The 20,416-nt window shown below is 40.3% G+C and overlaps 1 protein-coding gene across 2 annotated transcripts in view; it reads right to left on the reverse strand.

Annotated features, from left to right (window-relative positions):
- MBOAT2 (membrane bound glycerophospholipid O-acyltransferase 2) overlaps nt 1-20,178 on the reverse strand; it is a 79,677-nt gene extending 59,499 nt beyond the window's left edge. For both annotated transcript variants that reach the window (XM_088533524.1, XM_088533523.1), the window contains exons 1-3: nt 20,052-20,178; nt 3,444-3,589; nt 1,117-1,194 (exon numbers count right to left, since the gene is read on the reverse strand). In XM_088533524.1, the coding sequence (XP_088389650.1) occupies nt 1,117-1,194; nt 3,444-3,589; nt 20,052-20,123 (296 nt within the window). In that variant the 5' untranslated portion in view covers nt 20,124-20,178. The remainder of the gene's footprint in view (nt 1-1,116; nt 1,195-3,443; nt 3,590-20,051) is intronic.
- Nucleotides 20,179-20,416: the final 238 nt, after the last annotated feature.

A 20,416-nucleotide genomic window follows, 5' to 3' on the forward strand; every position in this document is an offset into this window, starting at 1 on the left:
TTTTTTGCTGTGCATCAACTTTTACCACATTCATAAATTACTTTAGAATATTCAGGTTAAGTTAAGGTACACAGCCTAATTTTCTGAAGAGATAATAGAACAGACAGGTTTTAAAACAAATGCTAATCAAAACAATCATTGGAAAACAGACTGACCAGACCCAACAGCTAAAGTTTTCACATTTGTAGTTGTTCAAGTATTTCGGGATTTTTTGCAAAGCCCAAGAGCCTAATATGGCATATTTCAAGACAGTAAAACTTTATTCAGTAACAGAGGATAAAGCAGCAGTGTTTTAACACACAGGACCATTAATTAGGCCACTCTGGCTTTGCACAGCATTTTTCTATGAAGCTTTTTTTTTTTTTTTTTTTTTTTTTAAACAACATATTTCCTGACTGCACCATGTACTTCAGGAATCTGTTGAAGAGAATTTGCTTTTTTAGTAAACATTTATGTAGGAATTAATACAGTGGGGCCCTAATTTAGTTCTGATCTCTAGACTACTGGAATATTAAAATATGTGCATACAGTAGTAACAGAACTCTTTATTCTTTTTAGAACTGAATGAACAAGCTGTGTTCTAGACAGAGATAGATACTGCTAATCCAATCATGTGTTCTTGCACAGTTAAAAAATGCCCTACATGTGTATTTATATGACAGTTTTCTGGATTCAAGACAGCATTCACATATTCCATTCTTGAAAAAGCAAGGACCATTAGTACTTGAAATTAAATTTGCCATAAAGTCTGTTCCTTCCAAATATCTTCCCTTCTAGAAGTTTTGGAAGGGTACAAAGTTATATTCACATAGTTAACTCATATCTGTGAGAAATTATTTATGATCCAAACACATTAAAAGCAAAACACATTAAAATCAGGATGCATTGTTAAGAACTTAAAACAATCTTAAAGGGGATATTTGCCACATGTAAAAAGCTTTGGTATTCTGTCCTGGAAATAAAAACCATGCTTGGTTACAATCAGATATGGAAAGAGAGTTGAATATCCCAATACAAGCACTAGCACAGCATACACACATAGTTCTTAAAAAGCTAACAAGTTTATATTTTTCTTCCTTTTCAAGAATGCTCAGCTTGATCAGAACTTGAACTTACTTGTGCATATTTTCAACTCCTATTACGATCATGATATAGTAGGAAATTCCACTTTGTATAACAAAATGTAAGGCATACCTAAGGGGGAGGAAGAAAAAAATTACTCAAGACATTTTTCATTTCTTCCATAAGCCACATTCAATTTCCCCAAGATACACACACTTACTACTTTAATGTGAAATTAGAGAAATTCATCAAATTTTTAGCACCATCAATTCTTCCCCCCCAAAAATAGTTTCCCTACACTTAAGTTGTCTCTAGGCTAATTTACTGTGGGCAACTTGTCAATTCCCTGGTATTGAGAGTAATAATGAATAAAACATAGAAACTTATTTACAATTCTCCAGCTGATAATGTTGGTAAACCCTGGAACAAAGAATAGGTCTTATAGCATTTACACATAAATTAATGCAAAGTGAAAACAGCATCCATGTTTCATAGTTCACCTTCCATACTCATCTTTTTTAAAAAAAAAAAAAACAAACAAACAAAAAAACTATTTGCAACACTTGCTGGCCATACCTGAATCAGCTACTTATTTATCCAAATTACCACATGGGGTGATTTCCCAGGCAATATAACTGTCTCACCAGTCTCCTTGCCCAAAGGACTCAGTAATCAGTAAAAGCAAACAACTACCACCACACAAATAACAACCAAAAAAAGCAACACAGACACAGAGTTATTTCACAAAGGTGCGCTAACCTCCAACTTAATGTTTAGCACTACCTTAAATTTTCAGAGAGGAGGGAGAGGGTGGCAGGGGAGAATCTAGGATTTAAATTTCATAAAGCCAGTAGAGCACTGGTGGCAAGCCAGGATCAGTGAAGGGGCCAGAGTTGTGTTTTTTTTTTTTTTTTTTTTTTTTTTTTTTTTTTTTGAGTAAGAAGATTTTTCTTTCACTTTGGTTCACATGTGTTCAAGTGACACACTGATCTATTTTAGGAGTTTCTCCCATACAAACACAGCCTAAAAATCAACTACTGTTCTATTTTAACTCTTCTTTTTCAGTTTATTATCCACAGTTATCTAATTTCTATCCTCATTCATTCATACTGAAACACTGTGAAAACTATTCAGCAACCTTTGAAGTTCCATTCAAGAAGATTCCCAAAAAGCCTACGAACACAGAATTGTGAGAAAAATAATTCCCTGAATTACCTTGAATCTCGACCTTTTATGGAAGACTGGATCCCATCTGCACACTCCTATGAATCACCATTAGCTATGCTATTTGATATGACTTGTTAAAAAGCATACACTTATAAAAAAGTCAGTTTAAAAAAACTTGGAAATATATATATATATATATATATTTTTTTTTTTTTTTTTTTTTTTTTTTTAGAAATTGCGCCCAAATTTCATTGTAAAAAACATTTAATGATGGAACAGGCAAGCCAATCCCTGAAAATACTACTTGGGAGTATAATTTTTGTAAATACAAGCAATATGATTGATCTCAGATTCAAGATTTAATAGGAAAGATGCATCTAAATATAATAAAGTTAGCTACATACAAGTAGTATTCTGGGTCTTTTATACTATTTGCTATTATCCCAAGGAAATTATCCCTTTTTCCCCTCTACTAGATCGCCATCCCAAGCATTACAAAGATGACTGAAGATTAGTGTGCCTAAACTTGGAAAAGACAAAATGACTAATGTGGTCTTAAAACATGGCCCATTTTAAACTATTTCTCATGCTTAAATTCTGCATGGGATTTTCTGCAACCGTTTTCTACAAACTCTGCATAAAAAAACAGTGAGTTTTCCCTCCCTCATACACACGAATGTGAAAACCCAACTGAAGAATTACTGAAACAGGGAGGGAAACTTGTAACTTAAGTTTAATTGTTTTCTACAGGAAGAAAGATTAATTTCCCCCTAGTTCAGTGGTACTTTGTGAAAGTCAGTACAACTTACGTTCACATACACTTAGAGTTGAACAAACACTTTGAATTAAGAGCCAGTTGGGGTTTATTGCAGGGCAAACATCTTAAGCCAACTTGATAAGATGAGAGCCACTTAAGCTAATTTTGTACAGCAGTTGCAAGGATGGGAAGTTGAAAAGGAAGGGTATTAAAAAGCAATCAAGCCACACATTTATTTTATTATCCTTATTATAATTCTGGCTGGTTTGCCCTTGCAAAAGAAAAGTTTCCAAATCCATGCACCATGCTAGAAAGTTGAAAACTTTTTCCATCTTAGTTAAACTTCTGGACATTTGTCTGCAGCAGCCAGAAAACACGGAATTAAACCATAAAGTTCCTCATAAGAAACCTTTGTTTCTCTCCACATTCCTCAAAAGTGATATTAAGCTCAACTTACCATCCAAAACAAAAAAGGGCAAGATAAAGGCCCAAGAGGGTTGCAACAACATGTCTTATAAATGGGCTGGTTTTGCTTGAATGAAGGTACGTTCGAAACCAAATAGCCGCAAGCAAGGCAAACAGTTGGCACACTACAAAGTTGACCTGCATAAAGAGAAAAGAAAAAGTCACCTCATACAATCCCGTATTAAAAATTCACCAGCAGAAATATCCATGTATTTTCAGCATTTTCGGTTATCGCGCATGTCACTTGGGAAGGCCTTCTCCTGAGCACTCCTGAGCCCCAACAGGGCAGGGCCCATTGCTCCCAGAGGGGCAAAAACATGAAAGTCTAGCTTCACCACAGAATCCCACAGACACGGTCTGGGCCTGAATTGAGGAAAAATAGTTAACATTTTTACGTATTTTCCTGGGAATTTTACATCTCCCAAGCCATTTATCAACCATGGAATCATACTCTCCAAGTAATAGGAAGGCCTGCGCTTGGAGAACTCTGTTGTGCTTTGCCTTCAAATGAGCCTCGCTGGGAAAACACTCATCAGCTGTACAAGTTAGTGAGCTGAAGAGCAGACGAAGAGCACGGCTGCACACGGGGCCGGCTCCCTGGGCATCCACAGGGGGCCCTTTCCAAAGTTCTCCCTCCCTCCAGGCCCTTTATTCTAGAATGAAACAAATCTCTTGTTTATTAAATACAGCCATCAGAGTTGAAAAAAGAAGTGGAATTTTAAAGAGTTTTTTTTTAAACTCTGACTGGAGCCTGAAAAAATATAAGGGCCTACATCAAGAAATAGTTTCCTCAAATATAACAGTTGCTCCCAGAATTGTCTTAAGCCACAAAAAGCTGGATGAATTTAGAATTCCTTTACTTCGGAAGGAATATTTCCCTCCATGGAAAACTGCTTACCAGCCTCCCATGTCTAACAACAGTGTCCCAAGCCATCCCAAGCAACAGCTCCAAGACTTCAGATCACGAACACTCTCGATAGAGGAAACTTTCGCGTTGCTTTCCCACACTGCATGCTCAAACAGTCCTTACCACAGTGGAGCTGCAGCCCGTTTTATGCCTCTTCACATAGCTTAATCTTAACATACTTGAGATACACCACATTAGTGTTTTTACACTCATAACAACAGGCCTAATAGTGGTGCTTATAGCACGACAGCAAACACACACAGTACGTGAATTCGCTTAGTCCATGCCATTTCTTCACAATTTTCCAGCCAACCTTCAAGCAATAACAAATACGGCTGGTGAGCAACTGCCAAAATGGATTCATGTAAGGTAGAAATTAAATATCACCAGTTATCTACCTTTTTTTTTTTTTTGGCATTAAGTGCTAGCCAGGAAAGAGCCTCAGAACACAAGGCTGTGTACTTACCACAAGCAGGTTCTCTAAGCTAAATCATCACACACACTTTGCCATCCATTTCCTTACTCCCACATTTACATCATGCTTTCAAACAGTATCTGAGAAATCCTAAATGAATAAGGAAATAGGCTTTCAGGGCATAATTTGACCTGCTTTATCTCCTGAGATGATGCAAATGAAACAAGATGAGATTTAACTCCAGGTGGGTCTGCCAGTTTAGAAACGTGAAAAAGTCTCATACAGAACAGTTTTAAAACTGGTTCAAGTTAACAGTTCAAGCTTAATGAATCACTCAAAGGGAAACAAACTGGCATTTTGAAAAAGAGCAAGGAGGAAGAAGTGAAGTGATTATGAATTAAATGTTCAAAACAAATATAGACACTCATTACATAACTTATGCTGTGTATTGTGCAGAGTCGTCCTCCGTTTCTGACGCAGAGAACCAGCACTATCCTAGACAGGAGAGGAGAGTGGGAAGGGACAAGCACATGCTGAAAATGCATTTTCTAAGCAGACAAGTTACTGCCTGGGAAACAGACATAAAGCTAAAAGAAAATGCACACACACGAGCAGAGATAGGAAGTAAATAGTGACAGATGCACAGCGAGGTGGAGGTGAAGTAACAAGGAGATGCAACAGGCTTGGATACCCATATGTAAGTGCTAGCACTGCAAACACGTCAGCATTGCCAAGTTTACTGGTTATGCAGATATCACTTCTTTGGATGCTTTTAGGTATGAACTACCAGTTAGAGACCCATGATGCCCCCCCCTTTTTTCAGATTATCCCTCAAAGCAAGGCAGCAAGACCTGGCAAACAAGAGATCATCACCTGCCTCTTAGCACTACCACAGCAGAGCAGAGCTCAGCATCTGTGACCTGTCCCACCTCCTCTACAGGAGAGGACACAAATGAAATAAACCTTGAATTTCATAACTCAGAATAGTCTTAGGTTGGGAAAGGTTTCATAAAACCTGCAAAGATCATCTGAGCAAAGATGTCCCCTCTTCATTCCCTACCTGCCTACTGCTTTCACTAGCCCATTTCAGCTATCATCTAAGCAACTGAATCCAAGACCCTAAAAACAGTATCCCATTAAACACCACACCCTACAGAAATATGTTGAGAACAGCAATAAAAATGCAGGATATCGCATCTTGCAGGGATGTCAATCCCTGAAGCCGGTGTTTCAAATGTGCCTAAATGACTCAAACCCCATCTTGCTCTGAAATCCTTCCTTCCAAGTGACTCAGATCACCAGCAGGCATTTTTAACTACTTCTCGGAAATGCTCTTCTCAGAAACACACAAACAGATGTATAGTTAGATAAATAAGACATCAATTCAATGCTGACACACACCTAACGTCCCTTCCGTGTTCCTGCCAATCCAACCATACACCTCCTCAGACAGTAATGTAATTACAAGTCTGTAAAAACACACTGGAGCGTTGAAACCTACATCAAACCTACCCAAAACATAAGTACCAGTAAAACTGAACTATGCAAAAGCTGGGATTTGAACACTATATTATCTTGCCCTTTTACATTTTTGATATTACTTTTTCTCCCACATTACTTTCTTTTCCTTCGGTTGGATTTCTGCTTTATTCAGCAAATGGACATGTGCGGAAAATCTCGCTGTCAAGAACTGAATGTCCAAAAGGAGACAGAGGAGTCCTAAAACTTTATTCGAATAAAGGGAGAGTCCACCGAGCATATCCCTGTGGGGTCTCTCCAATTGCTGGGGGACGCAGCCCCCCTTTTATCCTAATTTCCCGACCGAGGGACGCCCTCTCCTTTTCCCCATTGGCCAAGGTACTCAGAAGTTACAGCCTTCCCGGCCCGCCTACACCGAACTCCGGCCTCCCGCCATCTGTTCTCACCTAAGGCCACCTGACTCCTTTGTCCCCCTTGCTGAAGAATGTGGGGGAATTCCCCTATTTCCCTCCTTTGTAAAGGCCCCCATCTCCTTGCAGATGGCTCTTTCTGTCCCACTCGCTCATGGCTCCGCTCAGTCTCCCCTCCCTTTGTCCTGCTCTTCAGCCAAACTGTGGGGAAATCCCCTTATTGGTGAATACATGAACTTGAGCATTCTGTTCAGACAGGTGCCCAGTTTTTGCCCTCATCCTATGACCCATTAAATACTTACCATCGGCACCATATACTGAACTCACAAACCTTGGACTTCCCTGTAGACACATTTGCACATATTTGACCATAGCATCAGAAGACTACATTAAATACATGCAATCTTTGCAGGACTGATTGATCCTATTCCTCTTCCAGGGGTGGGAAAATGCCGGTCAATGACAGAAGTGCAAAGCATAAAAATAAATTCCTACTGATTGTTTGCTCAGTTTTAGACATCTACTACCTGGCTTTTCATTCTGCAGTTTTTAACAGAAGCTTAATTGATGTGATTTGAGAATACAAGCTTCAGCTGCTGTTCAGAATATTCCAGCCCAAAGCACCTCAAAAAAGGCAGAAACTGAGTCATTATTTTCATTACATTATTCTACAGATTTTTATAATTTTGGTAAAAACAGATGAAAACCAGTTTGCTAGTGATTTGTATACTGAATAAAGGAGGCAGATCTCTTGGAAAAGTCTATGACCACTACTGGGTCATATTACAGTCATATAAGTTAATCTTGATATGACTGTGCTTCTCAATTTTAAGCATTTGCTATTGCAATGTTCATTTAGTATATACTTTGAATATGTGAACTCTTGCATTTAAAAAAAAAAAAAAAAAAAAAAAAAAAAAAAAACCTATCCCATGCACAGTCATGTTTACCATTTGTAACAATCTGTGGTTGCTTCAATCCAAACATTTCTACTATTTGGATATCAAAAGTACGTGCTTATTTCCACAAGGAAATAAGATGAATCCAAAGCCACGTGAGGGAGAAATGAAAACAGCTTCCTAATTACATCTCCCATCTCTACATGGCACTCATTGAAGAGACATGCCTTATTCCTCAGACAAACTTCCAACCTGCCTCCCTGCAGTCATCAGCTGCTCATTAAAGCAGCTTTTGTTTCCTAAATCACTTAAAGCTGAAACTTCCTGGAGGAAAAATTCTGATATGGACACATGGGATGGCAAGCCTAGCCCTGCATAGTTGTAATTTAGAATAATTATGGGTATAGGTTATAGCAACAGCTGAGTTTAGTGAGTGTAACATGTAGAAGCACCACATAATTCCATTACACACCGCTCTTGAGATACCTGGAGGAGGGGGGTGGGGGGGAACACACTTGCAATGATAATATAAGTTATCAACACTGATTATTCAACACTGAACAATGCAGATGTGGGTTAAACTTCATTAAGACATACTAAGCAATCACAAAATTCACTGTATATATTTTAGAAATTGAAAAACTATCCCTCTTATTCCTGGCAGTTGTGTTGCCAGTGCACAGTCAGTGAAAACTAAAAGTTTTAGTGAAACTTTGAAAGTTCTATCATCTTTAGCTTTTTAAATTTTTCAGTATAGCAAATGACATGGAATTTGTATTTAAAAGGCTGTTCCTTAGAAAAAGGTGTTTAAGGGATGAATTCTTGTACAAAGTGAAGGGGAAAGATCATTCACTGCTCAGAAGGACTTTCATCATTTTGGCAAAATATTTGAATTTCATAGCTAAAAATCTCAAACTTTCCTACACAGACAGTGCCTTTACAAAACCATTAGAAAACTATAAAAAATTTATAAAACCAATTTTTAATATTCTACTAACCAATTTTATCCAATTAATATTTTAGGTCAAACTTGCCACGTCAGCTGTATTTTGACATAAAAAGCAAAGTGCTGCATCCAGTACCTCCAGAATTCAGGATTACAGTACTGAATGAGGCAAATACCTTCTGAAGAAGGGGAAACAAAGCAGCAAGGGAATTTTTCTGGGATATGCAACTCTAAACCAGATGGCACAAATTAATCACAGTGGCCTGCAAAGCATACATCGCACTGAGAAGCAGCAATATCTCTGCATAAAAGGTTTGCTTACTAGCTGTAGCAACGCACTGAGGGGAACAACATGCAGGTTAAAGACTTGCAAAAGAAGCACTGGTTTGGTGGTTGGAGAACCAAATTAAGTTTAAGGAAATTTGCATTTTCCTCCCTCTTCTGCTCAAACTCTGAATGCTACCATCTCCTCATGCTTATGTACTTCCTTTTGTACTTATGTACTTCCTTCTTCTCTAATCGTGGAAAATAAACATTTAAACTTGTAAACTGCAGTGAATACCCATGGCATCAAGAACTGTCTTTGGATTAAACGTTTATCTTGCTTTTTATTTCCCCCCTCCTTTTCAACTGTTCTTTTAAAAGAGGAGGCACTTTTGGCTGTCATTGCTAGTGTTGGAAAAAGACCATCCAAACGTAAGCAGATGCACTAACAGCTACGCAGAGGGCCGAAAACTTAAAACTGTTGTTCTAAGACACAAGACACTTCACCAGCAGTTCTGTCTGCACCAGAATTTTTACTCCCATTGCCTAAGCGGAGCATTTTCCCCTACTTTGCCAAACAGGGCAGTGTTCACCAACTACAGGGAGAAAAGACCATCAGAGCATGGGAAACATCAACTACCAATTTTTTTTTTTTTTTTTAAAAAAAAAAAGGTCTTTTGAAAGCAAGCCAGACTAACAAATATTTTCATAAAAAAAGGGTGAAACACTGATCAGTTTGGAGACCAAGAGTTTAAACTCAGAGAATTCCTCAAGCAGAGGCTCTGATTTTTGCAATTCTATAGAGTTACTTCATTGGCAGTAAACTTGTAAACAACACCCTCCAAGTGTCACACTTGGCAGAAATTGCCAAACCTTCTTTGCAATTAATGAAACATGAATTTTCCTTGTTCTCAAGCATCAGTATTAGTTTATTCTCGCTGCCAAGAACACAATTAAGTAAGATTGTATCTATTTCTCTTTCCCTCACAACAGTCAGATGAAGAACTAAAAATATCTACAGATGTTCAGAAAAGTTCCCTATAACACAGGAGACCTGCTGCTTCTTCACGGCAACTAGAGGCGAGCACAGATGGACCCTCCTTCTGCAGATTTTATAATTGCTACCCATTAAAAAAACAAAACAAAAGAGTAATGCATAGAGCATAGATCAAGCTTGTGTAATTAGTCACCAAGAGAAAGGGATTAAGGGCAGGAATAGCTGTTACCTGAAAATTACTTTTTTTCAAATATCCCATGAAAATTTCCACACCGGTCTTAGGGAAAAAATAAATGTATTACATATTACTATTATATTATACACATGCATGGTAAAGCTGAAAAAAAAGCAATCCCACAACCAGAATCAGAGTTTAAATGCTCCCTATTTTTCTTCAATTAGCCAGGAGAGGTCAGGCAGTGGAGGGAGCGCAGAGACACTGGCAGACCTGGTAAGACTCAGGTGAAGTTGAAGGATGCTTGAGAGAGGCTCAGAGGACAGCACTTCCAAATCCAACAGGAAGAAACAGCCATTCCCACAGCAATTATTCTTTCAATTCAAAGTTCAAATATCTTGTAGCAATGCTTTCAGATGCCTGTTTTGGTTTAACTCAAAGCATGTATTTCTCTGTGCTGGGCATTTGACTAATTTGCCCTCCTGCCCCAAAATCTGAACTCCCACTTCATCATGAAATATGATAGGGAAGAAAAGGGGTTGACGTTATTTTGGGTTAGTACCAGGACCAAAGATGCCAATGCTGGAGCAAAAACCATTACTCTGAGTGAGGAGTCCCATTTTGGAAACAAGATTTCCAAGCATAGCTCCTCCAATAGCAGTTACTTCCTTTAAGTTTATGACTAACACAGATGGTTTTAAGCAACTTTAACAATACTGGCAACACCTTTTAGTAACATACTGATACACTTGATCTTCCATCTGAATTTATTGGCAACTGTAAGGGCTTATACATCAGCCTGAAATTCTGAATGCTTTCTTTCCCACTCTGATTTTAGTCCAAAATATCAAAGACAGACATAATGTGTGATAATAATACTGCTTCTATTTCCAGTTTTAACTTCCAACTTCTAGCTCATCAGGCTGTAAGTACACTGGAAAAGCCGTGATGAACATCATAAAGAACATGATATAGACAGTAGTAAGCTGGCTTCTGATAAAAAGTTTATTGGTTTGATGCTTCTGTTAAAACAGTACTTATTAAATCATTGTTCAAAATTACCATAAGGAAATAAAAACTGTATGACTAAGGAATTAAATATAAATTTATACATTTTTTACAGTGAAAATAACACTCAGATTCATCAAAGACAGAAAGATGTTGGCTGAAGGTCATTTATCCAGAGCACTAAGCAGCTGCTTAAGGACTCGGCCCTGGGAATATTCAGCTCTCACATGGCAAGTGGCTCTGTTCACAGGCAGAGCCACACACTGGGAAGCGAGTTTGAATCAAAGGTGAAATCGGAATAAAAACGTTCATGGGTTTTTCAGGTGCTCCCCACCAACCTCCCAAATAATAAAACCAAAAGATAACAACAAGGACTGAAAGCACTTTGCTGCTGTTGAGCAAAAACTAGTTCGGCCACTTAGGGGTTGCAAAACTCAAGCTACCAGGGAAGAAGGGTTTACAGCTTCGAAGACAAAAGGCCTGGATGAGGCTGCCAAAAAGCAGTCCCAGACAAAGAGCAATTCAGTGACTGAGCTAGTTTGCCAAAGTGTGACCCATCGTGGCAGGCCTGAACAAGTTAATGGTCGAAGGAAATCTCAAATCGGAGCGTAATCACATCCTGATGACAGCAGGTGAGAATTAAAGCCATGGAGAATATCCAATTATTTATTTCCTACTAGGAAAACTATAAAGACCATAACTACAGTCTTGAAATAGTGGCTTACAAATTCCTAACATGCTGATACCTATAAACCTTTCAGTATGTGCATAGGGTGGGGTGCGTGTGTGTCTGTATATATATACACACACATTTATATAAAGCCCAAACTCAGTCAAACGTTCATGAAAACTGAAGTATGCTCAAAAATCTAAAAAGACAAAGTTTAAGTGAAATGAAAAAGGCCTTAATTCCCATCAAGTGCTTAATTCCATAAGATCCCCATTATTCTTCTTCTGATCTTTGCTTCAATCTTCTATATTAGATGATTTTAAATAAGTGGGCTACCTCCAGAAAGTGGTGAGGGTGTTTTTTTAAGGAAAATGGCTGTTAACTCACCTCTCGGAAAAATGCTCACATTTCACATACTATTTCTATACCTTTCATCTTCAAAGGATGATTTAAAATTGGTACAAGATGAAGGATTAAGCTTAACTTTTGCTGGGGAAGAAGTGGGCAGAACTGTGAGGTGTGAAAGCACAGAAACTCTAGTTCTTCAGTCCCTATAGTCTTGAGAAGTTAAGAAATATGTATGACACCCAAGATGTAAAGTTATTTTTACTCAAGCTGTTTACATACATTCAATTCTTCGATTAGTAATTACTTGGGATAGGATGAGGTAGAAAGGACACTGTTAGAAATTAAAAAATACTAATAAGCAAGCAGCACATCACAGTCAAGAGGAGGGAGGAGGAAAGCACACAGTACAAGTCAAGTCACACCATGCTGCACATCAGCAGAGACACAACCCCAGAGAAGTCTGTTTGGCTGCACAGGTGCCCCAGGGTTCTTGTTTGGGCCCCCAACAAATGTTCATTTTTATTTGGTGCTTTATTTCGTGCTGGAATTTGGTGCTCAATGGATTTTGAGTTGAGGAAAAGTCAGAAAAAAAGACTTTAGAGAGCACTTTGCACCAGCCCACACTAGATATCAATAATGCAAGAAAAAAAAAACAAAAGGAAAAAACACAACAAAAACTATTTAAAACACTGTAGTCTGTTCAGTATGATGGCAATTCTAGATTAAAAAAAATACAACTGAGACTTCCTCACAGTCTGAGGATGCTAATTCTACTTACTGTGTTTACAGGTATCTAGATTTAAGGAACACAAGCACTTTTCATCATCATAGTTAAAAAGAATGACCCAAGAACACAGCAGAAAAAGCACCCATTAAGTCTGCGCCTTTTTTTTTTTTTTTCTTTCCTTTTTTTTCTCTCCTAAACATGAGCAGGTAACAGTATATAACCATTTGACAATTAAGAAAAACAGTTTTATTTCTTATTCCTTTCAATCCACTCAGTGATTTTTCTTCTATTTTCCTAGTCCATATTTTCCTATGAAGTTATAAGCATAAGGTCAATAAATTGAAAAAAAAAAGGCACAAAAAAAATCCCCTCCCTGACATTTAGCACATTCATACAATCTTAAAATTAAAATCCAATTTCACACAGCAGGTATCTAGAACCTAAATGCCATACAAATATCCATAAACATAGATCAAGAATTTCTGGTAAACACTACATTAAGAAGTTTAGTATTATGCTTATGGGCTATATTCCACAGTATCCTGCTTTATACCTCCTGCAGTATCATAACTCTAACATTAATAAAATAAAATGGTCTTATCCAATTAGCAAGTAACTAGCAAGTTACCTCAAAATCCAGTCCTGTAACTCTTTATCATATAAGGATCAGGAATATAAGATATCCAAATGTACATCTGAATGACTTTTTTGTTCATTTTAATGCTTAAAGACCACTACATAGACCAAAATGTAAAAACTTTCCAAGTTTGCTAGAACTCGTTTTCCTAGCAATTTAAAAATAAAGCAGAATACCTAACACTATAACAGTCTGCTGATGGGTGAGGAACTGAAACTTACCTTGAACAAGCCATAAAAACACAGAGACTGACACTACCTTCTACATGAAACCTATGGAAATCCAGTAACATCAGTAGTCAGTTTAACAAGCAATTAAGATATATTCCCCCATCTTTAAAACATAAGAGCTACCTCCTCTATTTTCCATAAAAAAGTTAAAATATTACAGGAAGGAGAGGAGTGCACCTTCACTGCTCCTTCTATAAATATTTTACCTAACTTCTCGCATTTAATCCCACTACAAATGGGTATTTGTTAACAGATTGTAAAGCCAGGCCCTCTGGATGTCTGGTAGCCTCTAGACTCTCGTGTCCTCATTGGCTTCAAGGAGTTTCCTGCAGGTTCATGGGGGCCTCAACTACTTCTTTCCAGCTGCTCAACCTCTTCTCACTGGACTCTGGATTGTCAGTCTGTGTTTTAAGTGAAAAGGAAACTCCAAAATCCTAACCAAAGCATATAAATGACATCTTTACAGCCATGCCAAAATAGCCTCTCATCTGGAATACTATATTTAAAAAGTAAAGAAGTCAGAGGTTTGCATGTCTTCCTTTGCAAAGAGCTACTTAACTGCTGAAAACATTTCAAATAGGCAGATAAAACTAATATTTACCCAAATTTGCAGATTCCTTGAAACAGCTGAGGAGCTCTGGTCACTTGAATGCTAAAATACTACTATGAAATAACTCTGAAATTTAAACACCTTTCATTCTCCTGCTTTCCTTCAGGATGTGCTTAAATTTTATAGAACATTAAATTGGTGTTCTTGATAAAAGAAACACTATAAAAGATACACAGAGTGAATAGGTTTTCACCTGGATAGTTTTTCCTTGACCTTTTGGGAGGGAGGAGAAGGAAGGGGGAAATCTAGACTCTCCTATTCAAAAGTTTTGAAAACAAGAAAAAAAACTTGGCAACTGTTAGACAGAGAAGTGCACATTAGTCAAAACAAATGTAATGGAGAGATGTGGTAAAGAATAAGGCTGCAGCAAATATGGCACAGAGCCTCATCAGGTCAATACAGAGACAGGTAAACAGGACTTGAGGTCACCAGAAACCCAGGCCGATGGGCTGTAATGGTGACTGCTGTCATTTATTTCAGTTTTACGCATTTTCAAACCTCTTTGTTTCAATTCAGCACTGCACCTAAGAAATCCCCCAATGCTCTATATATCTGCTGTACAGCTCATACCCTCACACACAACACTTCAAAAACAAACAGAAAGAAACATAGTAAAACCATATATTCCATAAATAAGTTACTCTTTAATGCTATCGTGTTTTTATTAAGCTGTTTTGGGGTCACTTATTCTTTTTAATATCCTAGGTCTGGAGTAATTTTGTAGCAATTGTTTGAATGGCATTTTGAAGTGATTTGTGCTGTGCTGAACATAACTCACTATCAGAACAGCTAGCACAAAGACAGGACAAAACAATTACATGAAACAAAGCAGAGAGTTACAGAAGCGTTCAGGTGAAGACCATTTTAGATGCTACCTCTAAAAACTTAAGGCTACAACTATATTTGAGTTTCTCCTACTTGGCATGAGCTAAAGAAAACCTGCCCAGTATCAAAGCGAGCAGGACTATATCAGGACGAATTATTTCCTGTTGTTATCTCCCTAAAAACTAAGAGTAGCTATACATTTTTATGTCGTCACAACAATATTCATATATCTGCATTAAACAGAGGTATTTCTAGCCTACGATATCTTTCTTTAATAGGTAGTTCATATTCTCTAATATTATAATCAGTGTCTACATTCCACATCTTTTCCTTTTTCTGTGATTTCCACTCCTTCCTTAAAAAGAGTTATTTCCTCTTGCTCATTTTATTCCTTCCCCAGCAACTTCATCCTTCTCAACACATTCTCCATTACAGAGCAACTTTAACCAACACTCTGTGGAGAATTAAGTCAACAGTTAAACCCTAACGTTAGAAAGGGGTCATTGTGAATAGACTAGATCTTTCTGATGTCCCTTTTCTCTCCTCTAGTTCAAAACCAAGTTAAGAATTCAGCAATAATACCATCCCTGGACTTTCCTAGTGCGTCCAGTATATTTTTGGACACACTGAAGACCATTATTCCTTTCCGCAGCTCCTTTTCACCAACTACAGTCTCCATCTATCGTGATGGGAGATCCTACTTCACTACTCACCCTTTGCTCTTCTGACTGCCGCTAGCAGCAGATAAGGAAAAGGGAGGGCAAAGCAGAGGCCCAGATCTCCCATCCTACCACTCCCTAATCAGCAGTATTTAGATTTTACACAGCCATATCCATCAATTCTATCACACAAGTTTCCTGGGTCGCAGCAGAAAAAATTCTAAGATGTTGATCCATATTTCATAGCTGCACACAAGAATCAGCAGTGAACAGGAATAAAACTTGAGTGACTTTTAATAGTTTCATAAGTCTTAAGATGAGTATTGGCCCATCTTTTTGGATTGCTAAGCATGACAAACATTTTCGTCTCCCCTTAATGAAGAGTCTTTTGTTTTGTTTAAAGATAAGACTAAAGCATTTTAGCCCCTAAGAGGCTAAATTCTGTTGCCGGTGAGGGGGAGGAAGAGGCTAAGACATGACAAACGTCCAAACTTTTGTGAAATAAGAGATTTAGCTACAAGACATGCTCACATGCAGCCCATACTGCACCTAAGCAGAATGATTCCCTATTCTACCTCTAAGCCTGGTCTTTCTTCTGAACTCCAGCTGTGGTTTACCTCCAAAACTTAAGAAAAAAAATAAGTCCAAAACTTTGCAGATGCTTCTTGCCATGTGTATACTTCTTATATATTTCTTGTATAAATTCTGCCAATTCTCCTCGAAGGCAAGCAGATCCAACCCCAAGATATGCCAGTGAGCACGGCTTTTATGTGGAACGGAGCACATTAAGGGCATAATTAGCTAACTTAGATAACCTTCTGCACAAGGAGAGGTATGATGCACAGGAACACTGAAACACTCCAAAGCTAGTAGGAAACATGAGAGCCAAGGCTAGAATTCCTTCCCACAAAGATAGAGATCATAATTTATCATCTAAAAGATAGTCAGCAAACATAACTGAATTGATTGACGTTTTTTAGCTCATACCTCAGGGCCTCAAGCTTCAGACAACCACAGTTCATGCCCTCAACACCACCACAGTCAACCTCCTTCAGCAAGTAAAGGGCAGCAATCATCCAGCCCATTTTTACCGATTTTCAGATAAAATTTTTGCTCCCTCTGGTGGAAGCAGCAAGAGCAAAGATGACGCTCTGAACATAAGCTTACCGCAGAGACCTAAAACCAAGGAGAAAGCTTTGTTCTCCTAAAAGCCTTCTCAGATCACAGAAACTTAAATATCTCCATACTAATACCAGGCAAGCTAGGATGACATGAAGAACCACAATCTGCCGGTTGACAAGGAGCAAGGCAGCTCCAGAGCTAAAAATCACACCCAAGTCAAGTGCATTAGTCACTAGACTCTACTTCCGAGGAGGACATGGGTGGCACAAGAACATAGGCAGGAAAACAGAACTCAAGGTGAGAGAATATAATAAAATATCGAAAGGCGCAACCTCGATGCATTATGCAACATATATGTCTACAGCAATCATGGTTTTATGATCGTCCCTCCCTTCTCCTTGGCTGTAGGGGTAGGAAGGACATTACTTTTATTCTCACTCTCCCTAAACAAGTCAGAAAAATGATAGTGGTGCATTTATACATAGGCATTCATTCACTAACTTTAAGGGCCCCAAAAGGCACAGTTGTCAACAGGATTCTTCCTTTGCTGAGCAGCAAGCTTATATTCTGCACAAAGTGCAAGGATATAGTCCTCATACTAGGCTTTTAGCCCAAGGCATGCACATTTTTTCATAGGAAAACACAGGAGGAAGGTATGCAAGTCCGTCTTTGCAAAGCTACACAGACAGCCTTAGGTTCTTCCTTACAAAAGGCCAAGATCAACATCACAAACATTGTCTAGTTAAAGTGCAACAACCAACCTGATGAAACACACTTGACTTTTCCTAGGGAATTCACTTTCCCTTTCAGTTAGCTTGGGCTCTTATTTTGAGCTGTGTTGCACCAAGGAAGGGTTAATAACACAATGGCAAGTTACCACAACATACCTTGTTGGGGACATACACACGAGTGGAAAACAAGTTCTTCTCCATTCCAACAGCTAGCTCATACTCTAGTACCAAGGAGAAAGGTTTAGGAAGAGCTCTCCAACAGAGAAACAAGGCATTTCTCTGGTGTTTTTGTTTTGTTGAAAGACAACTGCTCTTACCAACACATCAGGTAGCCATGGTCAAGCTGTCATCCTCCATCTCTCACATCGATCTGTAACTAGCACGTAACCCATGTTATTTTCAACCATACCAATGCCATATATAATGCCATATTTGGTACACGACATACCAAATATGGCAAAACTAATAATAACAATAAACTATAATGCCAGGCAGAGATTTTGATCCAATTCATTATTCTGATCTTAGAGATAGCAGCCTTCCCCTGAGCTGAAATATCTGCTTATATTCATTGTCAAAAAGATGAAGCTCTTTTGCCTGTTCGTTTTAATACCACATGTTTGTTTGAAGACACAAGAGCAGCACTGACACTATCTGCATGTGGTCTCCCAGAGTTGCACACCTCTGCCTTCATTAAACAGGATAACCACAGATGGTAATTACCTAACTGTAAATCACAACCACAGCATTTTGGATGGTGCAGATTGCACCTGCGGTCAAAACAACACGGCAGACAAAACCTCAATCCGCTGCTTCAGAGAGGTGCTGCTAGGGCGCATTGCTCTGGAGATCCACAGCTGAGTATCCACCACATGCGTATGACTGCCACAACAGGGATTTGGATGAAACAGTAGAAATAACTTATTGATCGGAAACCTTTCATCTTCCCTATTTCCTTTTTCAAGCATCCAAATATCAGCATTCCTTTTTGCTCTCTGCCCTAATTTCTCCCTCTACCAAGCCTGATGCAACTGCACCAAACACACTTCACATTCTCTCTCCCACACAAACTTCCTAGCACAGCAGACCCTTGAGCTGGAACACTGCAAACGCACACTCCTCATCTTGGTTCATCTTTTTTTTTTTTTTTTTTTAAACAAAAATGTTTTCTTTAGAGAATGCCATGATTCTGTAGCTCTCCAACTCACACTCCAGTCAATCACTGTTTTTCATATAATTATGGGCCTATATTATATAGGGTCCCCTGATTTTTTTAAGGCATCTACATTTATAATTCCTTGCAAGAGATCTTTTAAGCTACCCTATATTGCTATTATCCCCCCCAAAACTGTCACAAAAAAAATCAAATAAAAATAAAATCCTGCCATTAGAGAAGTATCTGTTGCAAAATATCCCGCCCTGGCAAGTTTTCCAACTTAGATGAAAAACCAACTTTATTATCTTTAAAATGCCATATCAGCAATATTTACAATAAATTTGGTAGAAGAGCGAGCACATCTCAAAGCAGGTAAATTTGCAGTTGCTATTCTAAATGGGTAAGTAACTACATGACACCAGCATCACCGGACAAGGCCACAAGAAGCCAGTCACCTGCTGTCATTTGACTTGTGGCACCTCATAGAAGGGATGGGCTTCAAAGAACTAAACACGGGGCCTCTGCCTGGGAGCGCTCAGAGCCTGCGATAGGAAGCCCGGAGCCACACGTGGCCGTGGATCTGGGATGCAGCGATCCATGGGTGCTGGGCTGGACCTGGGCCATCACGGCAAGCTCCGTGAGTGCTCGGCAGCTTCCAGAAAACTACACGAGGCAAATTCCAGGGTAAGGACACGTATGAAGATGCATCTGTGTATCTCACCCCCATCCCTGCAAGTGGTCAGGGAAAGAAAAACCAAATCACTGTTCAGTCACTTCCAGGAGAGCCTTCCGCCACCCTTCCTTCTGTGGTTACCTGCTAACTACTTCTTTCTGCTTTTCAGGTGCATTTTATTTAGCCAAATCACAAACTCTACACCAGCCCAGAACACTTTCCATGACGGGTGCCATTCATTCCCACGGCGCCCTGGGTGCCTTCTCCAAGGAAGCCCTCACACCAAGCTCCCTAGCATCACATCCCAGGTAGGGTTCCCCGGAAAAGCTGCCTTTCCCAAGCCCCTTCCCCAGCTGCGGACCACGTTAGCCATGTCTCGAACGCATCGCCAAACACCCCCAAACACCCTGGAAATCCAGGCGGGCGACGACGCCTGGGGAGAATCAACGAGTCAACCCCGCGCACCTGGAGCCGCAGCCCCGCGACCAGGCGGCGCCCGCGGACCCGGCCCGGCCCGGGGGCACGAGGCGGCGCCCCCCGCCGCCCCCAAGACCGGGCCCCAGGGCCGGGCTCGGGGCGCCCGCGCGAGCGCCGCGGGCCGGGCCCGGCGCCCCCTCCCCGCTCCGCTCCGCGCGGCGGAAGGGCCGCGGCGGGAGGATGGCGGCGGCGCCGCTGCCGGGCGCGGCGGGGACCCCCGCCCGCCGCCGCTCACCTGGTCGACGGGCAGGCGCACGGCGTTGCTGAGCGGCTGCAGCAGCGTGGAGCCCGTGGTGCTGGTGGCCATGGCGGGGGCGCCCCTTCCCCTCCGCGGCGGGAGAGCGACGAGGCCGGCGGCGCTGCCGGCTCCGCGGCGCGAAGAGCCCCAGCCCCGCGCGGCGCCGTGACAACAAGGGGCCGGCGCGGCCCCGCCGCAGAGTGACGGCGCCGCCCGCCAACCCGGCCGCGGCCCCGCCGCGGAGTGACGGGCGGCCTGGCCCAATCCCCGCCCCACGGCCGCCGGGGCGGGACAAGGCGGCTCCCCGCTGGCAGCCGGGACCGGCCGCGGGGCGGCCGGCACCGGGGATGGCGCCGGGGCTG

The sequence above is a fragment of the Tinamus guttatus genome, unplaced genomic scaffold (genome assembly GCF_059628265.1).
Source record: "Tinamus guttatus ecotype Peru unplaced genomic scaffold, ASM5962826v1 Tinamus_guttatus_pri_ptg000508l, whole genome shotgun sequence".
Taxonomy (NCBI): domain Eukaryota; kingdom Metazoa; phylum Chordata; class Aves; order Tinamiformes; family Tinamidae; genus Tinamus; species Tinamus guttatus.